Consider the following 25,204-nt stretch of genomic DNA (forward strand, 5'->3'; position numbering starts at 1 on the left):
TAACTACTTGTTCATATGGCAATCGACATATTTGGGATATGTACCCTGAGTAATGAAAACTTTGATTCTTGGGGAAGACAAAATTTGAACAATTCCTATTTTGTCCAATCCCATTTTCTTTCTAAAAATCTTCCAAAAAACAAAAAACAAACAAGAGAAAAGTGGTGAATAGTATTAATGGTAATAATATCACAAACAACACTTTTAATCTTTCATATTGTAAAGTCTCAGGGTAATTGGGAAATTGCTATGTGTGGTAACTTTCTCCTTGAGTCAGCCAGTAGAACTCCTGCTACAAACATTAGGGGTGCAAAAAGGTCTAGTAAAACATGTGTATATTTCTATTCTTTAATCACATCTTACTGAAACCCTTAAGGTGATGGTTTCTGACTTTGTAAAGTTAAATATAATTTTTCCCTACATTACCTCATAATATTGGAGGCATCCTCAGCATCTGGGTCAGCGCAGTATTTGTTGGCAAGGATTAGGCACGCGTCTGCTGACTCTATCTGGACACCAAAGGAGAAAACAGAGAGATATATGAAAAGTGAATTTTTAAAAATACAACTTTGGAGAGAAATGAGAAAATATACAGCTGCTAGATCAAAGATAATACGGGAAATGCTTCAAATATGGTACTTCTATGGCCTGTAAATGCAACTGCTGCAAGAGGAGATGTAGTACTACATGGGTGTACTACTAAGACTTCAAAGATGTAGCCTGTGATTCCATCATGATAACATGCCAGACTGGCAAATAGTCCCAATGGGAGATAAATGTCCTAGATGTAGGAAGAAGGACAACAATAGTGGTCCATCATCTGAGTGGGATGGGGGGGGATGAGACACTTTACAGCAACACTTTGGGTTGAGGATTGGTCATATTGCTTGGATCACACATAACTCCCATGTACGATTCACGGTATTTTTCATTAGCTATCTTGGCTAGGAAGGAAGACAGATGCAGTTCAACAATATTTAGGAATCCATATTTTACCCACCCATGACAAACATGATTAGGATATGGATAGCAATTAATACATGAAGTGGACTACCGCCTCAGAATAATTCTGCAAACTAAATTAGAAGATTCTGAACTGAACCACTTTGAAGTGAAGCATAGTTTTTTAAAAACCCACAACTAAAAAAATTCAAGTCTTGACATAGCTATAACTCTAGAGAGTTAATTTACTACATGAAGTGAGTTGTTACAGTATGGAAAATATAAGTTTTACACTTGATAAAGTAGTACTAACTTTCAGGGGATTCTATTTTGGCAGTCAGGTGAGAGTGTGTCTAGTGATTATTGTGTAATCATCAGGGAATTAAGTCTGGTAGTCTAGCAACAAGGTTAAAGGATTTCTTGTGGTGGCATCCATTTCCTTGCAGAACTGCACTGCTTCCCAATTATCCACAGGAAAGGAGAATTACTTTTTAAATTTGTGCCATAATTATATAATTTGTCAAAATGATATAACAGAAAATAAGAGGCATTACCTTTACTCTAGCCAAGTCATGCGGATTGAGAACTGAACCCTGAAAAAATTCCACCTGAGTGAAGTGTCGTTTAAAAAGAGCTTCCAACTCAAGGTTAGGGGAGATACTAAATTGAGAAAGAAAAGACAACACAAGTACAATAATGTCAAATTGAAAACACTGTTAATGTTTAAAAAGCTATTTTCAATTAATTATGAAACCTAGTGAACCATGAGTAGGTTGAGTTTCTTTCTCTCTTCCTTTTCTACTGAGTAACACAAGATACTGATACATACTGACTCATTTTTATGTGAGAGATACCTATAATGAATCAGACTCTGGTCCATCCACTCTGGGCTCATCTATACTAGTAGATAATCCAGTGTAGATAATGCATTAGCCTAGGGCATCCAAACAATGTACTCAGGCCAATACAGGGTAATCCAGGGTAAACTGTTTAATCCAGTTTACACCAAGGTAAAAAAAATACCTTAAAAGATCTGGATCTTCCTTTGCAGGCATGTGGGCAGTAGGGACTACCTCCTAGGATCACCAACTGCAATACCAGGAAGCATCCCCACAGGCATACTGTATTCAGAGAGCTGGGATGGCAGGCCCCCCATCTCTCCTGACCCCTGTTTTGTACCCAGAAGAAAAGGGAAACCTGTTTACTGTTCCTGGAGGCTTCCCTGTCATTGCATAGCACTCTGTGATGACTCAATGGAACCTTGGGGGGGATTCCCTCTCCAAAGCTCCATGGTGTCATTACAGAGTTAAAGAACATGGAAATCTCCAAGAACTGTAAGTAGGCTTCCCTTTTCTTTTGGAAGTGAAACAGGGCTCACAAAGAGGAAACTGGTGCCATCATGCCCAGCAATGCCAATACCACATTGGAACGGGGTGGCAATGTATGGCCACCCACCACCACCACCATCAATGAGGTAGGGGTTTACCCTCATGTGTGGCCTCAAAATGCAATTTGATCCATATTTTAGCCAATGTGGAAGGGACCTCTGACTGGAATAAGCCGGGGAAACTCTGCAGGATTTCAAGTAACCTTAAATTATCTGCACACACAAAAACTACTCCAACTGTGCTTTTTCTGTGTGTGAAATAGCATTTTTCCACTCATAAAATAATATTTATACACAGAAATATTATTTTTCTGTACCCCTGTGTTCAATTATTTTTCTTCCTTTTAAAACTATTTTTTCTATCTCTATTCACCATGCACATACATCATTCAAGCAAAGAAAATCTTTTTTTCACAATGGGAGAGGCTTTAAACACAATGCGTCCACAGTCACAGTCTCAAGATTATATTACACAAAGGGTTTTATTACCCAAAATCCTGATTGCATTAAAAGGTAAACATGCCACTGCTGTTAATATATCACTTCTAATTTATTATTCAAGTATATATTTTATTTTAAAGCTAGCAACTCGGGAACAACCGCTAAGTATCCTGTTAGTGATTCTTTTTTCATAATTATTCTCTAATGAATGTAATGTGATCTCTAGTTATTTTAGTGTCTTTTGCACTTTGCTTCATCTTGCACTTCTTGCATAATTATAATATTTTTAATCATTTTTGACTGACAGGATAAGAAACTACATAGCTTCCCATTAAGAGCATTGGTACCATTTCATTTCAAAATTGCTCTTAGCTGATGTAAGACAAGTCAAACTTGCATCTCTGCCTTGAAAACATCTACAGTAGAGACTCACTTATCTAACATAAATGGGCTGGCACAATGTTGGATAAGCGAAAATGTTGGATAATAAGGAGGAATTAAGGAAAAGCCTATTAAACATCAAATTACATTATTCTTTTACAAATTTAGCACCAAAACATCATGTTTTACAACAAATCAACCAAAAAAGTAGTTCAATACATGGTAACGTTATGTAGTAATTACTGTATTTACGAATTTAGCACAAAAACATCGCAATGTATTGAAACAGCTGTGGATCCAGGTGGGAGGCAGCCTGCATTGGATAATACAGGATGTTGGATGGGCAAAGATTTGATGAGATTCTGCTATATTTTTAAAAATGTCAGCTGTATAAAACAAGTCAATTCTAATGTTAGATTTAATGGTAATGGCATGTTCATGACAAACAGAAACTACCTTAACAAATCATGACACTGAGAAGGACATTTCCAGGAAATGAATTCTTTGGAAATGCTAAGGTTCATGTTTTGAAGGTTTAAAATCAGCAAAAATGTACCTATAGTCATGAAGAGCATAACTTTGTCTCCACTCTTCACCCATTATTTTCTGCTTTCTGTTCCATATTATTGTGTGAACATATGTTTGCAACTTTGGATATATATAAAACCCATAATAAAATCCTACAGTTTAAATTTTTAAGTCTTCATATGTTGCCGATTCACACTTAAATAAACTTCACTCAGGATCTGCAATATTTTAATGACTTCCATGTCTGAATAGACCATCACAGAAAACATACTTCAGGGCAGGCATCCAGAATACGTCACAGTGGGAGTGACTGGATGTCCACTCAGATAACGTTTTTACCTTTTCTTGTATAATTTTATTATTATTTTCCACAATTGTATTGAAGATATTACATATTTTGATCAAGATAAAATCCAATACAATGGTACAGTTGTTCCCCACCCCCGCCCCTCAATCTTTTCTGCTGACTTCCTACAAACAATATGATTGGGTTTTTTAAAAAAATCAGTGTATGTTCAGTTTGACATTTTAAACTTACTGAAATCATAGTGCCCAAATGATAGCAGAAATAAAATGGACTTTGTTTCTGCTACCTTAATGTTGAATATATTTCCCTGGCAATAAGACAAGTCTGTTATAGAAAAGGAGTCTATTTTAAAGTAAAGCAATAAAATGAGCATTCACAACAACATACAATCTAAGTAGGGCACCAACTACCTAAAACTCTTTTAAAAATAAGAATAAAGGATGCTCTGGCATGCCAATGTCCAATCATGGGCTGACACTAGACTTGGTTACATTACAACTATTACCTGAAACTTTTGGATCTCCATTTGCCCATATCCCACTCCTAAGGCTGTGGTGGGTCACAGATCCTGCCAGCTTTAGCTGCCCCATTGAGAATAACAAAATCCAGACATTCTGCATGCATATGAAATCTGTCAGCTCCTTATAGCTCCACTGATTTTAATCTGATTTATTATCCCTTATATATACTTACGAATACAGCCAGAATCCCATATTGAACCCTGCCAGATTTTCTAAGGGATCCTTAAAACTGTTATTATGAGACAACAAGGGGCATTTATACATCCTGAGTTTTCATCAGAATTATTTGTAAAAACAAAAAACAAAAAGATTAAATCCCCGGAAAGTCAATAAAGTTGCCTGGTACAACTGATGACAAGGAAAATGTCATTGTGCACACAAATACAACCCCTCCAATATTTCTACAGCACAGTTTTATATGTCTAGGCCCCTTATTTCTGTCTCTGATAAAATAGCATCATACTTTAGCATTTACTCACTTATGCAGAAAGACGATTTCTACGTTCACATCATCCCTGTCCTTGTGCAGGAAGTCCTTCAGGAAGTTGGACACGCTTTCCAATGTAATGTGGCCACAGACAACAATGTGCCTGGGACAGAAAAAAGGGCACAGTTAAGTTTGTTGAGCAAAAATCAAGAAGGAATGTAAGTTACCTCAGAATGAAGGAGAAACATTTTATTGAGGAAAAAGTAAATATGGAAAGAAAAGGGAAAAAATAGCATCAATCCTTTGATATGTCTCCAGTTCATTCCTAAAAAAGAGAAGGGAAAACACCAGCATCACAGAATTCTGAGAGACCAAACTATTCCTGGTTCTTAATCTAGGAAAATATCATTGCAAGCAAATGGTCCAAGAGTTATATGTACAATATTGAGTCTTAGGTCTTTCATTTTAGTGTTATTTAAACTAGAGTTCCCTGACATACCTGAAATGTCAGTTTATTAACCACAGACATAAATTGGGGCCAAAACATTGTATAAACAATACTCATGCACCAACACATCTGGGTGAAGCGAGAATAAGTGAGAAGAGGAAAATCAAACACTATGATGAAAAAGTCAAGATCATTACATTTAATCCAATATACTATTGACTTAGAAAATTGGATGTCTGCAAGTAATGGTCTGTTTTTAAGTTATTTTTTCTATACATTGGTGACTTATTTGGTTTCAAAGTCATGTGATCTAATTTTGCTGGGCTATGTCTAAACTAAAGTGGGAATTTGTAGTTTGGATTGGAGACTTTGATAATGCTGAAGTACACCAGGGTGATTCTCCACTATGGTAAAACTCATAATTTCCACACAATTAGATTTCCACACAATCTGATTTCCACACAATTAGAACAATCAACTGAATCAATGGGAACTTGATAATCAATACTTAACTTTGTTCTATTAATTCAATGAACCTACTCTAGCTGGGGCTAGTAACTGGATTTAGGCCAAATGTTGCTTTAATTAAGGATACTGTTTACTGTTTACAGTATCCTTAATGTTAGCATTCTGGAAGAGACCTGGCCACAATATCCGAATGTCTGATCCTCAGAGATTATGTTAGCAGTGAGGCAACACTTGCCACTCCACCTGCCTCACTGCCAACAGAGCCTCTGAAGATGCCAGCCACAGGTGCAGGCAAAACGCTAGGAGAGAATGCTGCTGGAACATGGACATACAGCCCAAAAAACTCACAGCAACCCATTATCACTTGCATAATTTTACTATGTAACTTAAAACATGTGAAAACCAAATTAATTTTGGGGGCACTGTGGTCAACGTAATTTGTTCACCCATTCTCTTTGAATTCCCTGCCAAGCCTATTCTATGAATCTAGATTATGAATCTCCACTTGTCTGTAAGCAGAGATGCACTGCCTGTTATTTATAGGTAACCCTGCCAAGCCTTAAATATAGCCCCAATCAATTGCTGTGGTAAACAATCAAGATGAAGCCCAGCATTACCCCAGGTTTCCTTAACCAGTGGATCTTCTCCCCTTCTAACAACAAAAGAGAGAGCAACCTTTAGCAGGGAAGCTAGTATATGGTGTGCCTGTGTACAAATCTGTGTGCAAGTGTGTGTGCACGTACATGCATATATATGTGTGTACATGCCTGGGTGTCTGCATGTGTATGTCTTGGAATTCCACCTGAAAGAGCAGCACTTGTAAGTATATAAAAGTTGGTTGAATACTGTACGTTTACACCTTGAGTTATTAATTTCCCATCTCTCTTTGCCATTCCCGAGACCTTCCAGGGAACAACGACAATGACTAAACAGGTAACACAATGGAAATATAACAAATGGCCAGTCAACTACATCACCCTAACAATTATTGCAGACTTTGGCAGCTCTTATGTCCCTGGTGGTGCAATGGGTTAAACCCTTGTGCCAGCAGGACTGCTGACCAACAGACTGGCAGTTCAAATCCAGGGAGTGGGGTGAGCTCTAGCTTCCCATGTGGAGACATGAGAGAAGCCTCCCACAGAATGGTAAAGCATCAAACATCTGGGCATCTCCTGGGCAACATCCTTGCCGATGGCCAATTCTCTCACACCAGAAGCAACTTGCCCAAGTCACTCCTGACACACACACACACAAAAATTGCTTTTTCATATTTTTTACCAGTTGCAAACTATGGGCTCTTAATTTAGTGGAAAACTGTATATGTGTGATGAAGTGTAAATTTTTATCTACAGTTATGTATTGTTATAGATAAGTGTTTGTAAGGGTAAGTATATAGTATTGCATAATATTGGGGGATGGTAGCCAGCTTAGCTCGCTTTGATTTGAGTTGCAATGGAGATAGGGGCAGAGCCAACTGCCACTTGGCAGAGCAGCCATTTTAAAGCAGTCAGTCTGTGGTCGGTGAACTGCAGAAGTGGCTGGTTCCGTTGTGTGTGGAGAACCAGTGAGGTATCATGTAGTTAAAGAACTACAGGAGAAGGCTGATTCTTTGGTATTAAGAATCAGGAAGGTTTTGGCTTTGAGCCAATATAGTTTAGATAAGCCGAGTGACTTATTTATATTAAAAGTAACGGTTGTGGAAAAAGAGGGGAAGCCCTAATAAACATCTTTATTGTAACAGAATCATCACAAAGAAAGAATAAGCATGTGTCTAAAACAATCTGTTAAATAAAGAAACATCTTTTTAAAGGAACTAAGTTTGGGACATGTTTGTCAGAAGAATTAGCCCTCCTAAGAGTTATTTAGGAACTGTTATGAATGTAACCTTTGAAGATCTGTACCTCTGAGAGTTGGAAACATTTGAAACCATCAAGCTTCTGTACCTCAATAAACTTGTTAGTTTCTTTTTAAAGTCAAGCCTATGTTACAATTCCTTTTCAAGTCAAGTCACGCTACATATTGAAGAAAGACCAAAGCAACATTACAAGGTATTGGTTGTGACATCAATATAATAAGCCATCACAATGAGGTTACTCCTTTTACCAACTCTACATATTGGTAGCAGTTATATTTATACATCCTTACAATTTGGTGGCATCATTACAAATTAGTGGCGCAGCTTGCTGAGTGTCAGCTGCATTAAGATCATTCTGACCAAAAGGTCGAAGCCAGCCCGGGCTGGAGTGGGTTTCCAACCAATTGTGTGTAGCCTGTTGTCGACCTTTGCAACCCGAAAGACAATTGCATCTGTCAAGTAGGAAAATAAGGTACCACCTTAAAGTGCGGGGAGGCTAAATTAACTGATTTATGAGGCCATAAAGAAGACTCCGGCAAAAGCATTCCAGCAGGGAAGCGTGCGGGGAATGCAGAGGTGCTTCATCAGCGTTGCAGATGGACGATGAAAGCAACAGCACCCCTGGTGGCCAAAAAAAGTTAAATAGCCTCTGTGTATGTCTGTATATGTTTGTATATCAAAATTGGCATTCAATGTTTGCCATATATGTACACTGTAATCCACCCTGAGTCCCCTGCAGGGTGAGAAGGGCGGAATATAAAAGCTGTAAATAAATAAATAATAGTGACCAAGCCTTTACAATTAGTAGCAGTAATCTACAGGCTCCTTCACAATATGTGAACAACTTCCAAAGTTTTTAAAGCCCTAAACAGACCTATGGTTTCATGTGTGATGGCAGAAATAGAAGGAATCTCAGCTAAAGTCCTTTTTTTGCTAGGCAATGACACCAAGCTGTTCAATATTCCGATATAATGGACAGTCACCAAACCTATTCCTTTGCTGTGTGATATTGCACCCCTTTTCACTGGCATCTGAGATGACAGCAGGTGGCAGATAATAAGCAAAGCACTTTCAAAGGCAGCATTTAGACTATCCAGGTCACTCCTACTTGGTAATTGTTCTGAACACATTCCAAGAAATGTGGGGGAATCATTCACTGGAAGCAATGAGAGACAGGTAGCAAGCAATCACCATCCATGTAATTTACCACTGAGGCCATTCTAAGTGTCTGCTATTGCTTCATAATTTGGTGCTTGACTAAGAATGTGAAAAATAATTGCAGGGGTCTTGTTGTTAGAAGGATAATGATGCAGAACAATGGTTAAATCAATAACGAGCACAAAGGCATTATTAAAATCACTCCCCAACAAAGCTATATGTGCAGCGGTGTCATTAGTGACTATAAAATTGTACCATTCTATAAATACAGCACATCTTACATTACATTGCTTTCTTTAATGAACCAGAAAGTGTTTGTTAAGTATGTAGATCTTTTTATTTTATTTTTAAAAAATTGCAATGTTTCTATCTATATGCTTTAATGCATGGTTTTTATTGCTGACTTTCAGAATGCACTGCCTTCACTGAATTTATTTGTTCCAAAGAATAGGTTATATTTTAAGGAGAAATTGCAAGAGCTGGCCAAGGGTGGGGAGGGAGGGGGTGGAGAGATTTAAAGACACTGAGGAAAATGACAAAGTTGGAGATATGGTAGAAAATTGCCCGAAAGAGGAGTATGGCAGGACCAGAACAGAATGCCAAAGGGGAACCAACCATATTAAATAGAAAAATAGAGTTGTCTCTATTACAAATCAAAATGATCTAGCATTGCCCAAACCAAGATTTCCTTTACAGTATGAAGCAGCAGATATGACAGAGGTAATCTACAATTCCCCCATTTTTATATCAGCACTGCTTTTCTACCAGGGGAAATCCCTTCTACAATGGGACTCCCACCTATGTAGGGAATTTTTTCATTTCCAAATAATTACATCCTAGGATGATTATCACTAATTCATTCCACCTTGCCTTTCACAATAGCCTCTGGAGCACTGGTTCTCAACCTGGGGTCCCCAGATGTTTTTGGCCTACAACTCCCAGAAATCCTAACAGCTTTTGTGGGCCAAAAACATCTGGGGACCCCAGGTTGAGAACCACTGCTCTGGAGCTACGCATAGAAAGGAATGGATGCAGTCAAATTTGCCCTACGAAATATGACATGAATAATAAATGAGTAAGAATAAATAGAGTGATACCTCTTAAGAATATTTACCATTTTGCATTTTACTTGTATTTGTTCTGACAGAAATAAATAAATAAAAATCTGTTATTACATATGTAGGTTGCAATGACCATTCCAATTTGGTAATTTGAACTTCATTCCATGACTTGAGCAAACTAAATGTAAATGAAAAGAAAGAACTGCTATATTTGTATTTCTCAGTTAGCACAATACTGTCTTGTCTGGCAGTGTCCTGTAGGTGTTCAGGAGGAGTTTTGGCCTTTTTGGCAGGATATGCCAAGGATTCAACCTGTGATCTTTTCTTCCTGCAAAGTATGTGCTCTGACATAGAGTTGTTATTCTTCATCTATGATATACTATTTAACTATACTAGATAATGTGCATGATAATACATTGGCCAATTGAGTAATATAAAGTGACTAGTGGTTTATAGATTAAAAGAAGATTCCAATCCTTAAGAAATATAGACAAGCAGACAAGAACTTCAAATAAACAAAGAGTTTATGACCAGACTCAAATTTTCACTGATCATTGTTTTAGCAAGTTTGTAATCATGAAGACTAAAGATATACATCTCTATTTCATCCTCACAAAATAATTTCCACTGTTTTCTCCCTCATTACAAGAGAAAAATGAGTATTTCTAAACAATTTTCACCCAGTAATTGCATATATTCACTAATGGCACTACTTTTCTGTGGTTTTTTTTTTTTTTTTTGTCGTGTCAGGAGCAACCGCTCCTGTTGTGAGAGAATTGGCCGTCTGCAAGGACATTGCCCAGGGGACGCCTGGGTGATTTTTGATGTTTTATCATCCTTGTTGGAGGCTTCTCTCATGTCCCCACGTGAGGAGCTGGAGCTAATAGAGGGAGCTCATCCACCTCTCCCCGGATTCGAACCTGCGACCTGTTGGTCTTCAGTCCTGTCGGCACAGTGCTTTAACCCACTGCGCCACTGGGGGCTCCTGTGATGTGTGATGAGATTGCAAGTTCCTGTGAGGCAAGAATCAATGCTGATGGTAGCAATGCTGCTAGTGGATCTCGCAAGTCATATAGGCTTTTGTAAAGAAATCAGATTAAATGTGACAAACATATGGTCCTGGTGGGGAACATAACTAAAAACTTTGTAGTACCTCACAGTAAACTCCCTTTCTATACCCTTTACTATGAAAACTCTATGATGAGACATATAACTGGAAGTAGAAGATGGAGAAGCTCTATTCACGGTGCAAAAAAAAAAATAGAAGCAAGACTGTGGCACAGACCATGAACTACTAATAGGAATAATTAGAATAAAACTAAAGAACATTAAGCCAACATCGTGCTCAACACAAATATGAAGGACTTCCCCGTGGAGTTTAACAATTATGTGAAAAATAGATTTGCACTATTAAACCTAATTAACCAAGAACCAGAAGAGCTAAGAAGTGAAGCCAGATACACTGTGCAGATCAGGAAAAGCTATTAAAGACATGGGTGTGCCACATTTGATTGTCCTTATCTGACATCTGTACCCAGGACAAGATGCTAATGTCAGGACAGAATATGGAGAAACAATAGTTTCTAATTCATAAGTACATTGAGCAAGCTTGAATTTTAAAATTCTGTTGGTTTAACTTTATTGAAGATGTTTAAAGACTAGTTAAATTTTATCTACCCCATGTACTGACCAACTGCAAAAGTTTTGGTGATGCCTCACTACTATGGTAGATGTTTAGCTTTTGAATCTCAGGTGCCCCTTCCTTGGATCAGAGGTCCAGAGAGGATTAACTACTGCTCCTCACACTAAGTTTGACATACATCTTGCATGCATTATGTGCCTGGTGCTGATACAAATGTTGGAATCAAGTGACTAGATTTGTAGATTCGGTTACCATCTGCAAATCTAGCAACCACCAAAGAAAGTATCTCTGTGGATCATTCCCTTGGATGATCCAAAAGACAAACTTGCAGGATGAACTGCTGAGGTGCTTAAGTGAAGACCTATGACAGACACTATTGTGCTGTTGACATCAGTATATTTTTTCAGGCTCAGCTGTTGATGTTCATATGGTCAAAACTTTGTCAGAACCTCTGAAATTTTCCACTATGAAGAGAACAATGAGCCAATTCTTGGCTCACTGCTTGAATGACATTTGCTGGCCTTCAGCATTCACTCATTTCAAAATATGGTCCCAGTTAAAATTCATTGGTGACAGACAGTAATTGGCCTATGCTTTGTAATTTTAATAAGAAAGGCCTGCACAGAAATAGGAAATCCTTAAAAGAAATATCAATTTATACCATCTAGCAGGTCCTCTGTTTTCTCTCCGGCATCTTCCTACGTGATTGCTCATTCCCAGACAGCAACCCTTTTCAATGACTGCACCATAAAAACAAAATCCTCATGAGAAAAGAAAATATAATAATGTGAAACTCAAAATCTGGCCAATTGGCTACAACACCACTACTTACACTATCTCTCATTCTTTTTCTTTCTCACACAGTTTCTTCTTGCTCTTTCAAAATTGTTTCTTGCAGGACAATCATACAGTTTTCTCACAAAGAGCTTCTATGTATGCTAGCAAATCTTCAATTATCTCTCCACAAGGCTATGCCATCGCTATGTTGACTATCCTGTTGCCATTTGCTCCTCTTTTGCCAAAAGTAAATGTTGACAGGTAGACTGCATTTTACACAGTGAGAATCTCCACTGTGGAGATTCATGGTCTCCACATGTCACTTGGCAAAATTCAAAATGTGCACACAGCAGGTCAATTCTGCCATTAGAGAAGAACTTACTTTCCCTCCATTCTCCAGCTGTCCTCTCATCTCCTATTCATGTATTCCACCTTAGCTGCTCTTTTAATCAACACAACCTCTTGTCCTTGGTGAAAACCTATATTGTCAGCCTTTCCTTGACTTTACTTCCACATTTCAATATCTTCAGCCTTTATTCTACCATTCCACCCCAATTAGTTCCTTTACACAATTCATACAATTTTCTCACAATCCTTCTCACTTACCCCAGCAAGCAAGAATCCAAAAGTGGCAGGCTCAAACCCAGAACCTCAATCAATGGCTGATACCAAATGAGGGACTACCCCCTGGGCACACAGAAAACTGGGCGACTTGGAAGGTGCTGAACTGACTGCGCTCTGGCACCACAAGATGCAGAGCTAATCTTAAGAAATGGGGCTACAAAGTGGAATCCATGACATGCGGGTGTGGAAAAGAGCAAACCACTGACCACCTGATGCAATGCAACCTGAGCCCTGCCACATGCACAATGGAGGACCTCCTTGCGACAACACCAGAGGCACTCCAAGTGGCCAGATACTGATCAAAGGACATTTAATCAACTACCAAGCTTACAAACTTTGTGTTTTGCCTGTCTGTTTGTTTGTTTTGTTAAAAATGTAATACAACTGTCTGGTTGCTCCTGACACGATAAACTTTATTTTACCTTATCTGTTGATTATCCTTCTAGCCTTTCACACTTAATGATTAAGATATAGATCATAGCAAGCATACCAACCCTTAACATATTTTTAAAATTTCAGAGGACCACAGCAAGCTACTTATTTATTCAATGATGGCAGAATAAAAATAAACATAGAAGTATTAAGTCACATTCAAGTTACATTAAATGGTGTTTAAAATGGAAGTTCATTTTTGATCAAAAATCACAGAATTCCCTAGTCAGAAAATGTAAGAAAGTATAAACCTTATCAAATCTATATTAATGTTTGGGGATGTGTTGGAGGGAAACTTGTGGTCATTCAAATAACCAGGTCCCAAGTTGGATATAGCTTTATAAATAGGAACATTTATAGGGCAGATATTTAGTGATTGTACATTATTTTGAATGGCTAAGCAAATATTTAAATTGTAGGCTGTGACCAGAATTTTGAATTGTGATGCAACTAGGTTACATAACACATGTTGGACTTATGCAGGTTCTAAGACAGAAAATCTGGTAAGTCAACATCATGTAAATTTCATTTATTCGATGTATATCTTCAGGCTTATATTAGTTTATTTATTTTTGACATCTTTTCTTAATTCTTCTGGTTTCTTCTTTTGTTTTTAAAAAATTGTTTCCCCTACTACCTTTTATGTACACATACAAATACATAGAGTAGGTTTAAATATCACATATTTTTAAATTGTCATTAGCAACCCTAGGAGCTTCTTGCCTAAAGACCAATATAAAAAGATGTATCAAGTAATTAAAAATAAATAATAATATCAATGTTTTATATTCACACTGGATGCTAAAAGAAATGGAAGACATTTTCTACAACAGTTGGAAGATGAAGGCAAAGGGTAAGACCCTTCTCCTTTTTGCTGATTGTACTATACTAAAGATTAATGGTACTACTATTATTTACTGTTCTTCATGAACATTTGTTGAACTGTAAGAAAAAAAATCAACTGTTTCTGGTCTGTCACCTGATTGAAAAGAAGTATTTTCCTCCTGTAAGGATAAATGAAATTTATCCTACAGATATGATCAAAATCAGTTTGTTTGCATGCCTTACAATTGTCATTACGCACACTATTTTAGAAGCCACACAAAGCCCATATTGTTTCAATCATCTGATCTGAAGATTTACAGGTCCCCCATCTTGAGCCAAATTTTCAATCTAAGTTTCATATTTCAGCTTCATCTTGGAAAAAAAGAGAGAGAGAAAGACCAAAATGACATTAGAGGAGCTGGCAAAGCACAAGAAATTTAGAATCATGTATTAACTTTAGGGGCTTACATTGTTCATGCCTCAAAAATTCAGAGCCATTTTGAAAAGTTACCATGTATTACTTTAAAAATATAATTGCTACATGTCATTTTACATTAATTTTACATTAATGTATGTTACTTAGCTTTCAATAATACTTAAAATAGCAATATGGCTGAAATGTCCTCAAAATGATCCCCCAATTGAACATGTTACATGGAAAAATAATGATATCCATTATTTCATAAATGGAATTTTATTATGTTCAAGTTGCTGGGGGAAAAGTAATATTACAGAAAATGTTGCTTGTAACACATCCGTTTAAATCTCAGTAAAGAATTGGCTAGTATTATGTAGCTCTCAAATTCTTCCCAATTCAGATTAAAATACAAGCTAGAGATTTTGAGTCATTTCAACACTGTGGGCTTTAGGAAAAAATCTGTTTTCCAAAAACATACACAGACAGCAATGTACCAGTACCAATACCAGATGACACCAAGAGAAGGACAGAGTCTCCTCTTTTCTTCTCATCTGAAGGTGGAACATGATTGCTGTCCTGGGATTGTAGGTACAATTTCAAAGGTAAGTAAGTTTCAGGAGACTAAGAATCTAATGGGTAAAAAGGTATACTATAGGAGGTGTACTAGAAAATATTTTGTATTAGCTTTGAAGTAAAGTGTAGGGCTGTACAATCAATGAAAAAAGTTTCAAAATTCATCATAAAATTAGGGGTGTTAATGTTTCATTTCTGAAGTGTTTCTAAAGTGTCATTAGTGAAAATTTCGTTACTATAATGAGAGTAACAAAATTTCATTACTTTTTCACTATGGTATGTAATTGTGCAAATGGGGATACTTCAAGGGCTCCTTTCTCCCCCATTTTTACAGCAATTGGGGTAAAACCTACTACAATGGTAGAACGCATTCACCACTGCTATCCCATCTAGTTACAGAATGTTGCAATTATCCATGAATTTTTGGGGAATTTTCAAAGTTTTTATGAACAACACTTTAAAAACAGAAAACTACAAGAGATATCTCCATGAATTTTCTATACACTGACACAAAATAATAGGAGATCATCCCCTCCTCCCCGAAACTTTCAGAAATATCATACATCTACTAATTTTAGGATATTTTTTAAAAATCACCAAAATCACCAAAATGTGATTTTTCTTGTTGAATGTGACAATAGTATAAGCAAAGACTTATATCTTTAGTAACATTTACTAATGGAGACAAAAAACTATCTCTATTTCATGTTAACTTTTATTACATCTTATTACCTTCCTGCCCTTTATTATATTTTATACACTATGGCTTCTATGGTTTGCAGTGCTGATGTCACATGGGAGCTTTTTAATAGTTGTTGATGTCCCTTCAAGCTATTTTCAAAGTATGGCAACCCTAAGAAAACACTATTATGACTTATTGAGAGAAGGCTGGCTACTGCTTTTATCAGAGGCTGAGAGACTGTGACTTGTCCAAAGACATCCTGTGGGTTTCAATGGTTGACAGAACATTCAAACTTTCATCTCAGAGTCCTAACCCAGCACTCAAATTAGTACACCACGCTAGCTCTCTTTTTAGCCTACAAATGGATTCTACTTTTTTCACCTGTCCCAAATGTTCATTATGGATGTATAACTTTAATTAAAGGCCTGATTCATCACCAGAATTGACAGCTAACCTTGAAGCCCAAGGGTTTTGTTTTTTAAAAAAAGATACTATTTTAATTGGATCCCACCCGCTTCGCAGGTGCGTTTGGTGGGGACGAGGGACAGGGCCTTCTCTGTGGTGGCCCCCCGACTTTGGAACACCCTCCCCAAAGACATCAGACAGGCCCCGACGCTGGTAGTCTTCAGGAAGAATTTGAAGACCTGGCTGTTCCAATGTGCCTTTCCAGAATAGGAAACTCCAGTAAGCACTTTATTAGAGTCCCAGAAGCACTTTTTTTAAAACTTTAAGATTCTCTGCACACTGCACTTCCTTGAATTCTGAAAGACCACCTGTCACATTCAGCACTTTTTAATCTGTACCCATTACTTGGCCGGCCCTGTTTTTATTGTGTTATGGTGTAGTGTTTTGTTGTTTTTTACTGTTATTGCTTTAATGTTTTTGATTTGCTTTGAATTGTATTGTTATGCTACTGTTTTGTTGAGGCCTTGGCCTTTGTAAACCGCATTGAGTCCTTCGGGAGATGCTAGCGGGGTACAAATAAAGTTAATCATCATCATCATCATCATCACTTTATCAAAATATTTGAGTAAATGGGAAAACATTTAATAAGGTTAATTTGTATTAAAACGTGAAAGTAGCAAAAAAATTTCCTCATCTAAGTAGGGATCTCACAAACAAAACGCTTAGAGACACCTTTCACTGACATATGGTGAATGCCTCCTGGTTTCAAGTACCATGGAGACAATCACTATTAGATTGCAGAAGACAAAAACCAGTGATCCAAACCTGCTGTACTTGCGGAGTAGGACTGAACAGACATTTCAATCATATGAGCAGCAGAAATGAAACAGAACTGCCACCATCAGACAGATAGAATACAAGGTCACCTCAGAGGCAAATGCATTTAAGCAGTTTCCAGTATAGATATTCAGAGGAGCTCAATGTTTTTTTCTTATGGTATACTGCTGCTCATTACATATTTCATGGTGCACCAGTGTAATCCAGTGCATAGTCTGAGAATTATTGATTTAGTGGCTGCAACTATGATGAGTTCATGTGAACAAAACAGGATGTGGATTTTTTTCCTACCAGTTGTCTGCCAACAACAATTACCAAATCATTTCCATCCCCAACAAGATGTGTGCGAAGACTCAAAGAGCCCTGGGGGGAGTACCGTGTGGACCAGTTAGTCTCATGTAAACTATTTTCCAAATTAAAACAATGTCAACTTCAGTATAATCCTTGAGGTGGGACCTTTTCTTTCTGCGTGTTCATAGGCAAACAATGCAAAATGCAAAGCTCCCTTGGCTGTTTATTTTAAAAGAAAATTGTATCCATTCTATTGGAACAAATATAAAGAACCTCTTTAAAAGTCACCCTTGCCATTCCATCATACTAAATCACAGACAGTAAATTGCAAATTCTGTTCAACATCCACTGACTACATTGTGTTCATTTTGTCAAGCAAGCAAATGAAATGTGACATATATTGATCTAGATGTCTCTGTATAACTATAATATTTATATCAAATGCATATGTCTGAGTCATTTTTTTTCTGTCTTCCTTCTTAGCTTTCTAATCATGCATTCATCTACTAGCCGCCCACCATCTCTACTCCCTCTTGCTTGTATTTCCCATCTCTGTCTGTCTCCACTCTAGGAGCTGGCAGGCTGGAAGAAAACTCTAGGCATATTTTTAGTCAGGGCTGAATCAAATCCACACATAAATCATTATACAGGTTAAATAGCCCTTATCTGAAATACTTAGAATCGGAAGTGTTGGGTTTTTTTTTTTTCAGATTTAGTAATACCTGTCCAAATACATAATGAGGTATCTTGGAGATGCGATACAAGTCTAAATACTACATTCATTTGTATTTCTTAGCCTGAAGGCAATTTTAAACACAATATTTTTACTCATTTTCGGCATGAAGTAGAGTTTGTGTTAATTGAACCATTGGAAAGTAATGATATCACTATCTCAGCCATTCATGTGAGCAATTTTGGAATATTCCAGATTTTGGAATTCTGAATAAAGGTGTTAAATTTCTATTTTTTATGTACAGTGAAAATGACAATTTCACCTATTAAATATATAATGGAATAGATTTTATGTAAGTAAACCTGTCTATAGTTAAGAACACAACATAGATATATTAAGCATTTTGTTTTGTTTGTTCCAATTATTTTAAAAAAGTTGGAGAGTGGGCAGTTCACAAATGATCTAAAATGCCTTTTTGGCAATGTTTGTTCAGCACGTCTATTTTTCTAACTTCAGCTTTGGATCAGAATACTGCTTAATTAAGACAGAAATATCTCTGTTGAATGCATGAAGACACTGGAGGTAATTCACAAAAGAAATTTAGTAGAGAACAGTAACAAAGCTTTTGAGTTTGAATTCTGAAGAGTAGTTAATTTCACTTTTGAAATTCTTACCTAGCCTAGAATGTTTAAAAGGAATGAAGAGGATGGTGTTGATGTGCATGATACACAGAGGTTTAAGACAAGGTGTTGCAAATGCTTTGGCATTTCATTGCACGCTAAAGAAAAGGAGTTGCCCAAGACTTAACTATAACTTCTACCAAATATATTCATTCCTATTTTTCCATAGAAGACCTTTGCCTTAATAACCTGATTCTAGCTGCTCAGTTATATGCTATCTTAACCATATCCTTGTTTTGTAGTCTAGGACTAATCAACAGTTTTCACACATTTGGTGGGACATTTTCAGGAATATCAAACAGCATTATCAAATAATGTTTTAACACTATCTGTATTTAAAAGATAACAGAAGCATAACAAAATCTTTATTCTGTCTGAAGCCACTTTGGGTGGTTCTACACAGTCACCAAATGCAAACTGCATGCAAAATTCTCAAAATATTTTGTCTAAGAAAAAGCTCCTATATCAACCTTGGAATTCATTTTAGGCAAAATGATAAAAAATAAAACAACAAAACTAAATTTTCCATTCTATACTTTTGAAAGAAATCTAGGAGAGATTATTCAAAGAAAGTAGTGGCAATAAGCCCTCCTCCCAACTATTTCCTCCCTCTCCAGCTTCAGAAAAGTCTTTTATACCCCACATAAGGATGTTTGCGATCTCTTTGCTCACAGATCCCTTTAACTTCCTCTCAGCCATTTATTATGGTCTATACTAAATTATAAAGACATTATATATGTTGTGATGGGGAAAAGTTATAACTTTTATCTTTAACACTTCAGACAAACATCAAAAGAAGATGAACAATAACAGCCATGGGCATGCAGTTAAATGGCATGGTATCCAACAGCTTTAAAGGCACCAGAAGAGAAAACCACACTTATAGAACCAGCAGTTCAGCATCAACCAGACTTTTGGCTACTGCTCTAATCCTTTGAAATTCCAGTATTCTTGTTGGTCTAGAAGTGACATGGCATACATGACATACAGAAGACACCCTGCTATTATTGGGCAAACATTTTTTATCCTTCTCAGTTTAACTTAATTATAGCTTAAAACCTGTGTTGCAAATTGACTCACGGAAGAATATGTAGGTTTTTGACTTGCAGAATGTAAGAAATAGTTATAGAAGAGTACTTTAAATGGAAATTCATGGTTCTCACAATTATTGGCATATTTTTATAGGGTTACAGGATTTAGTCATTTCAACTAACCACTAGGAAACACCCATCAGAAAATATTATTCAGCCTTGTGAATCAGACCTGTTGGGAGGCAATTAAAGAAGTACAGTGTATCTTTTGAGATCATGAAACAACCTCTGGGAGATGAGTGTAATGGTGGTTCTACTCAGGTCTGAACTAACAATTTCAGAAACAGGCATTGTGTGATTGTTACTTCACTCAATGAGTATTGTAACTTGACCCAATAGCATTTGAGTTTTGAGGTTCAGCAGAATTTTCTCTTCTATAACATCAATAAGAAGCCAGTGGGAGAGGCCACCCAGGGACCTACAAGAAGACATATTATGATGATGCTCAGCTCTGTTTCTTTTTGTAATGAAATTAAGGGAGGTTATAGTGCCAAGCTTCTGTATGGGCAAAGGATAAGTGAGAATAGATTAATAGAAGGAGGATCTTGAGAAGACAGAAGCAACAAAAGTGAATGACTCCAAAGTCTGGGACTGTAAAACCTAGTCTGAATGAAGATTCACCTCAAATAATATTTATGTGCAGAAAATATTTCTACATATTATTTCCTGCACAGAAAGTCTGTTTTTGGGAACTATTCTTCACAAAGCCATGTTAATTCTGCACACAAAACAGTATTTTCAGTGTAAGAAACATATTTTTTTGCTGTATTATTTGCAGTAGAGAAAATAGTTTCTTATGCTGCTTTCTGTGAAAAAAAAATCCCACATGCAAATTGTCCTGAACTGCAAATAGGTTTTGGAAACATCATCATTTCTGATGATGTTAACAGCAGTAAGAAAACTGTGAAAATTACACATTCCATCCTTCAAGAAGAAAAGTATCGATGTTTACATCCCTATTCAAAATCTTATCTTGAGGCTTCAATGGCTCAACTTTCTCTGGGATTTTGTTTTGTTTTGTTTTTTTGTTTTTTTGCTGCAGGCTTTCTTTGAAGGCACAATTCAGGAAATTTTCATAAATTTCATTCTCACAGGGAAGAACACATTATTTTATTATTTTTCTCTACAATTGTCCCAGATCATTGAGGTTAGTTTAGGTTTACTTTTACTTTATTTAAATACATTCAATATAGAAAGGAATTGCACTTTCTCTGTTATGGTTCCTTCTTTCTGCAGCTCTGTCCTAAAATATTCTGGTGGCAAACACTTTGCCAATAGCTCTTACCAACAAGTGAAAGCAATTTTTATATAAAATGGCCTTCCCTTGTATTGTGACCATGGTGTACATCTTAAATATTTAATATTATTTATTGTTTTAAATCTTTATTTTGATGGCAATGTTTTAATGACTTTTGTAATTTACTTTTTAAAAATAAATTGTTTCACAAACCCTTAAGAGCTCAATGCACTTTGAAAAGCTTATCCTTACTTCCAACAAATCTGTAAGGTATGCCAGTTCCACTGTTCATATATTATGAATAATAGAATAAGGCTTTAAAAGCCTTTTAATACAACACAGTGAGTTGAATGGGAGACTTGCTGCTCAGAGCTCATGCTTGTACCTCTACAGTGCACAGGTATCTGTAAGAAGAACCTCATATTGAATGAGAGGATGAGAGATTTAGATAAATGGAATGAGAAAGCAATTTAGAGTACATTCTTACCCCAATAAATGCAAATTGATTTATTGTTCTATCAAGTCAATTTATTGGGAGATGATATTGCACATTTCTTTTGGTGCTCTGTCTTCCAGCCAAAGTTCAAGATAAAAGGAAAAAAGTAAGCTATTTTATACTTCAGAATCAAATCACAAAGTATAATCAAACCAAGGTGTCCTGTCATCTTAAATTATATGTTTGTCTATCTGTTTACCCTTCGTGGCTCTTTTCCATGTCTGGAAAATACAGCTATCAATTCCCATGTTTCCTGGAAAGAATCTCTTACAGATTGTTCTTTAGGATATCTTGATGGTTTGGTAATTTATGGCTGACCAATTAAAAAAAATCTGAGGAAAACTCCAAGAAGCAAAGCAAATAGTGAACAAAGAGAAACAAGGGGTTGATACAGGACAGAATTGAGACATGCTTAATTTTTTTTTTTTAAAAAAAAGACATACTTCTGAGCTTGAAATTTCAGGACAAAAGGTAATAGACTATTTAGTGCATTCAGAGTGTTTCCAAAAAAAGTATTTTGTCACTGTTCTACACTAGTTGATTTGAACAAGCACTGCTCCAGATATATTATGTATATATCCAGCTGCTACTCTACTTGTGGCTGGTGTGAAGTAACGATTAGGAAAGAGGCAGCATAAAAATAAAATAAATAGGGAGAGACGGGCCTTAAAGTAGTGTTTGAAAGAACAGTTTTACAATAGGAAGGCTGTCTAGTTATGCTCCAACCAATGATTTTCCTTGGGCCAAGGAGCTTTAGTGTGATTTACTTTGAATCCCAGTTGAAATAATTCACTGTACAATGAACTGAAGGGTATTCTGGAGCAAAGTGTTTTCACCATTCAAATAAACAGACAAGTGATAAGGAGGTGAAATGATGCTGGCCTGGCTCACAGGTGTGTGTCCGATCTCATACGTGTTTCAGTATCAAATCTTCTTTAGTACAGCTGATTAATCACTAGCAGCAATATGTATTCAGCTGTTTGAAAAGTATGATTGAAGTGGTCAGTAAACTTTGCTTTGCTTACTAGCAGCAATAGATAACACCAATCAAAAGGTTGCAAGTTCAAAGCCCAGGTTGGGGTGAGCTTCAGCCCAGTACACTGTCCACCTAAGCAATTTGAAAACAGCTATGAGTAGAGAAATTAGGCACAGCTTAAGCGGGGGGGGGGGGGGGGGGGATTTTACAGCACCCTAAAAAAAGGAAATACCAGCAAATGCCAGCAATCAAAAAATGAGGAAGTTTGTGATCAAGAGCTCTTCATCATAGAGGATGGAGTGAAAGCACCCTGTGTCTGGAATTGAGCACAACCTCCAGAATGCCAAATTTGGGAAAACTGCTGACATATACCTCTATCTGTTATCTGCCCTGTCTGTTTAGTGGCACTGAATTTTTATCATGTATGTGTTCTGTGATCTGCCCTGATTCCCCATTAGGGTGAGAAGAGCAGAATATAAATGCTGTAGATAAATAAATACATTATTTGTACTGTTCTTATCAGGGGCACATCTACACTGACAACTTAATGCTCCTTTCCATGGATTGTGATATTGTGGGACTTCAACATCCATGCTGAGGATGCCCTGTTGGGGTTATTTCAGGACTTCATGGCTGCCAGGACATTCATGGGTCTGTCCCAAATAGTATTTAGTCCCACACATGCTGCTGGACACACTCTAGACATTGTGCCCTGTACAGGTCAAATTACTACCTGTTGTCATGGTTAAATTAGTACCTGGTCAAGTTTAGACTTGCTGGGATTAAGAGCATTCACAGGGGTACATGACCCATTAAGATGCCTGCTGTAGGAGCCTTATGTCCATTTTTGCAATGTGTAAGTTCTTCTATAAGCAATTTAAAAAATGCAAGACTGTAACAAAATTGACCAAGGAAAGTCTACATCTCCTAATTCATGACACTAAAATACTTGGACTTGGTGCACAAAAAATGAAACTATACAAATGTACTTTGTATCCTTTACTTCAATCATCTTCTAAGACAGCTCATTCTTATTTATTCTCTAAAGATAGAATATAAGTCCCAGAGGCATCAAGTATGTTGCAGTGGTTTCATCATTGAACTAAGACTCTGGAAATAGGGATTCAAATCCCTATTTGATCATAAAAACCAACCTGAGGCCATTCAAACAAAAAGCAAAGGTAAACCTCTCTCTGAACAAATTTACCCAAGAAAATTCAGTGACAAGTTCACTGTGTTTTCAGCCTAAGTTGGAAACAACTTTAAGGCACACAAGTCTTGGAACAAATATTTATTATCATTTTTATAGTTCTTTTTCTATGCAAGGTAGCCTGGACTGGCATGCAAATTTTCTATTCCCGTGCTCATATTCTTACTGTGATGTACATGGTCTCCCCACACTATCTCATTTGGCTCACACTTGAAATAAGTTTCCCTATAATTCTTTAGAGCAGTGGTTCCCAGCCTGTGGTCCGTGGACCACCAGTGGTACACAAAAACTAAAATATGAGCCGTGGCCTCACCATTACTACACCATTGCAATGAGAGGGATTGATCTCACGAAACCCTCTTACAGTGCTGAGGTTTATTAAATATGGCTTTCTATGGGTGAGCAGATAGTGACTACTGGGTGGCATATGTTCTGTATCAGAAACTAGAGCTAATGTGGTCTATCCAATGCAATATTATGAATCAGCGCCTCAAAAAAAAACCTGAATCTAAAGTTGACCAAAACTGATTTGTAACCCTTTTAATGTTAATGTTGGAGAATGGTCCCTGGTCAAAGTGGTCCCTGATAAAAAAAAAGGTAGTGAACCACTGTTTTAGGGTGTCTATGACCCACAGATATGAGTCTTTGAGCCTGTAGAGAACCACATCTGGAAAATTCTGGGGAGTCCACAAATATTCTTTAACTAATTAAATATTGCATGGGACTCAGAAAGGTCATGTGGTTTCTTTTGGGAAATGTTACTAAAGGCAGTAGCATTTTGTTTAAATAAGACTTGGTTTGGAAAATATTTGTGTTCTTTATGAGCACTGGCTTCCTAAGAACTATATTTCCATTATTGTCCCTTCTAAGAGCAGATGGTTGGAATTATTTTATTTTATCATAATAGCAATAAATCTGTAAGGAAGTTTAGGCTGAAAAGACATAACTTACATACAAGCTGTTCTAGCAATCATTCAAGATGAGCAAGGATTCTAATCATGGTGGTACAACTGCAACCTTCTCACTCGCTTTCAAGCCTGAACAACTTCCCAAACTATGAACTGACGATTTTCACTGTTCTTCAGATGGCTATCAAAAATAAGAGCTCACTATGTACAGTTGGTAGACTTTAATCGACTATGAGTCTCTTCTGTCTTTCCAAGGATATCTACTAAACCATACTATCTGATTTTCACTTAATGCTGGCGGCTCTCAATCCTTTTTACCTGAGATATTTTAATCTAGAGATTTTACACAAGTACAAAACAAGTGAGACATGTATGGAGCACTAAACCAATTCAGAATATTGAAATATTCACTACTTAATCCAAATTGGTATTCAGAAATGTGTCAAACTCTACTTCAGTAAGTTTAATAGTTTTTACACAATGTGTAAGGCTTTCAGAGCAGG

General features: G+C 36.8%; 1 protein-coding gene across 24 annotated transcripts in view; it reads right to left on the reverse strand.

Moving 5' to 3' along the window:
- The window catches only part of KCNMA1 (potassium calcium-activated channel subfamily M alpha 1), a 571,036-nt gene that overhangs the window by 179,636 nt on the left and 366,196 nt on the right, over positions 1-25,204 (reverse strand). For 23 of the 24 annotated variants that reach the window (XM_060769087.2, XM_060769090.2, XM_060769088.2 and 20 more), the window contains 3 exons: positions 4,987-5,097; positions 1,497-1,602; positions 427-509 (listed from right to left, as the gene is read on the reverse strand). In XM_060769087.2, coding sequence (XP_060625070.1) covers positions 427-509; positions 1,497-1,602; positions 4,987-5,097 — 300 coding nt within the window. Of the gene's footprint in view, positions 1-426; positions 510-1,496; positions 1,603-4,986; positions 5,098-25,204 lie in introns of those variants that run through there. The other variant, XR_009631056.2, reaches the window with a different exon arrangement.

This window comes from Anolis sagrei, chromosome 3, assembly GCF_037176765.1.
Source record: "Anolis sagrei isolate rAnoSag1 chromosome 3, rAnoSag1.mat, whole genome shotgun sequence".
Lineage (NCBI taxonomy): Eukaryota > Metazoa > Chordata > Lepidosauria > Squamata > Dactyloidae > Anolis > Anolis sagrei.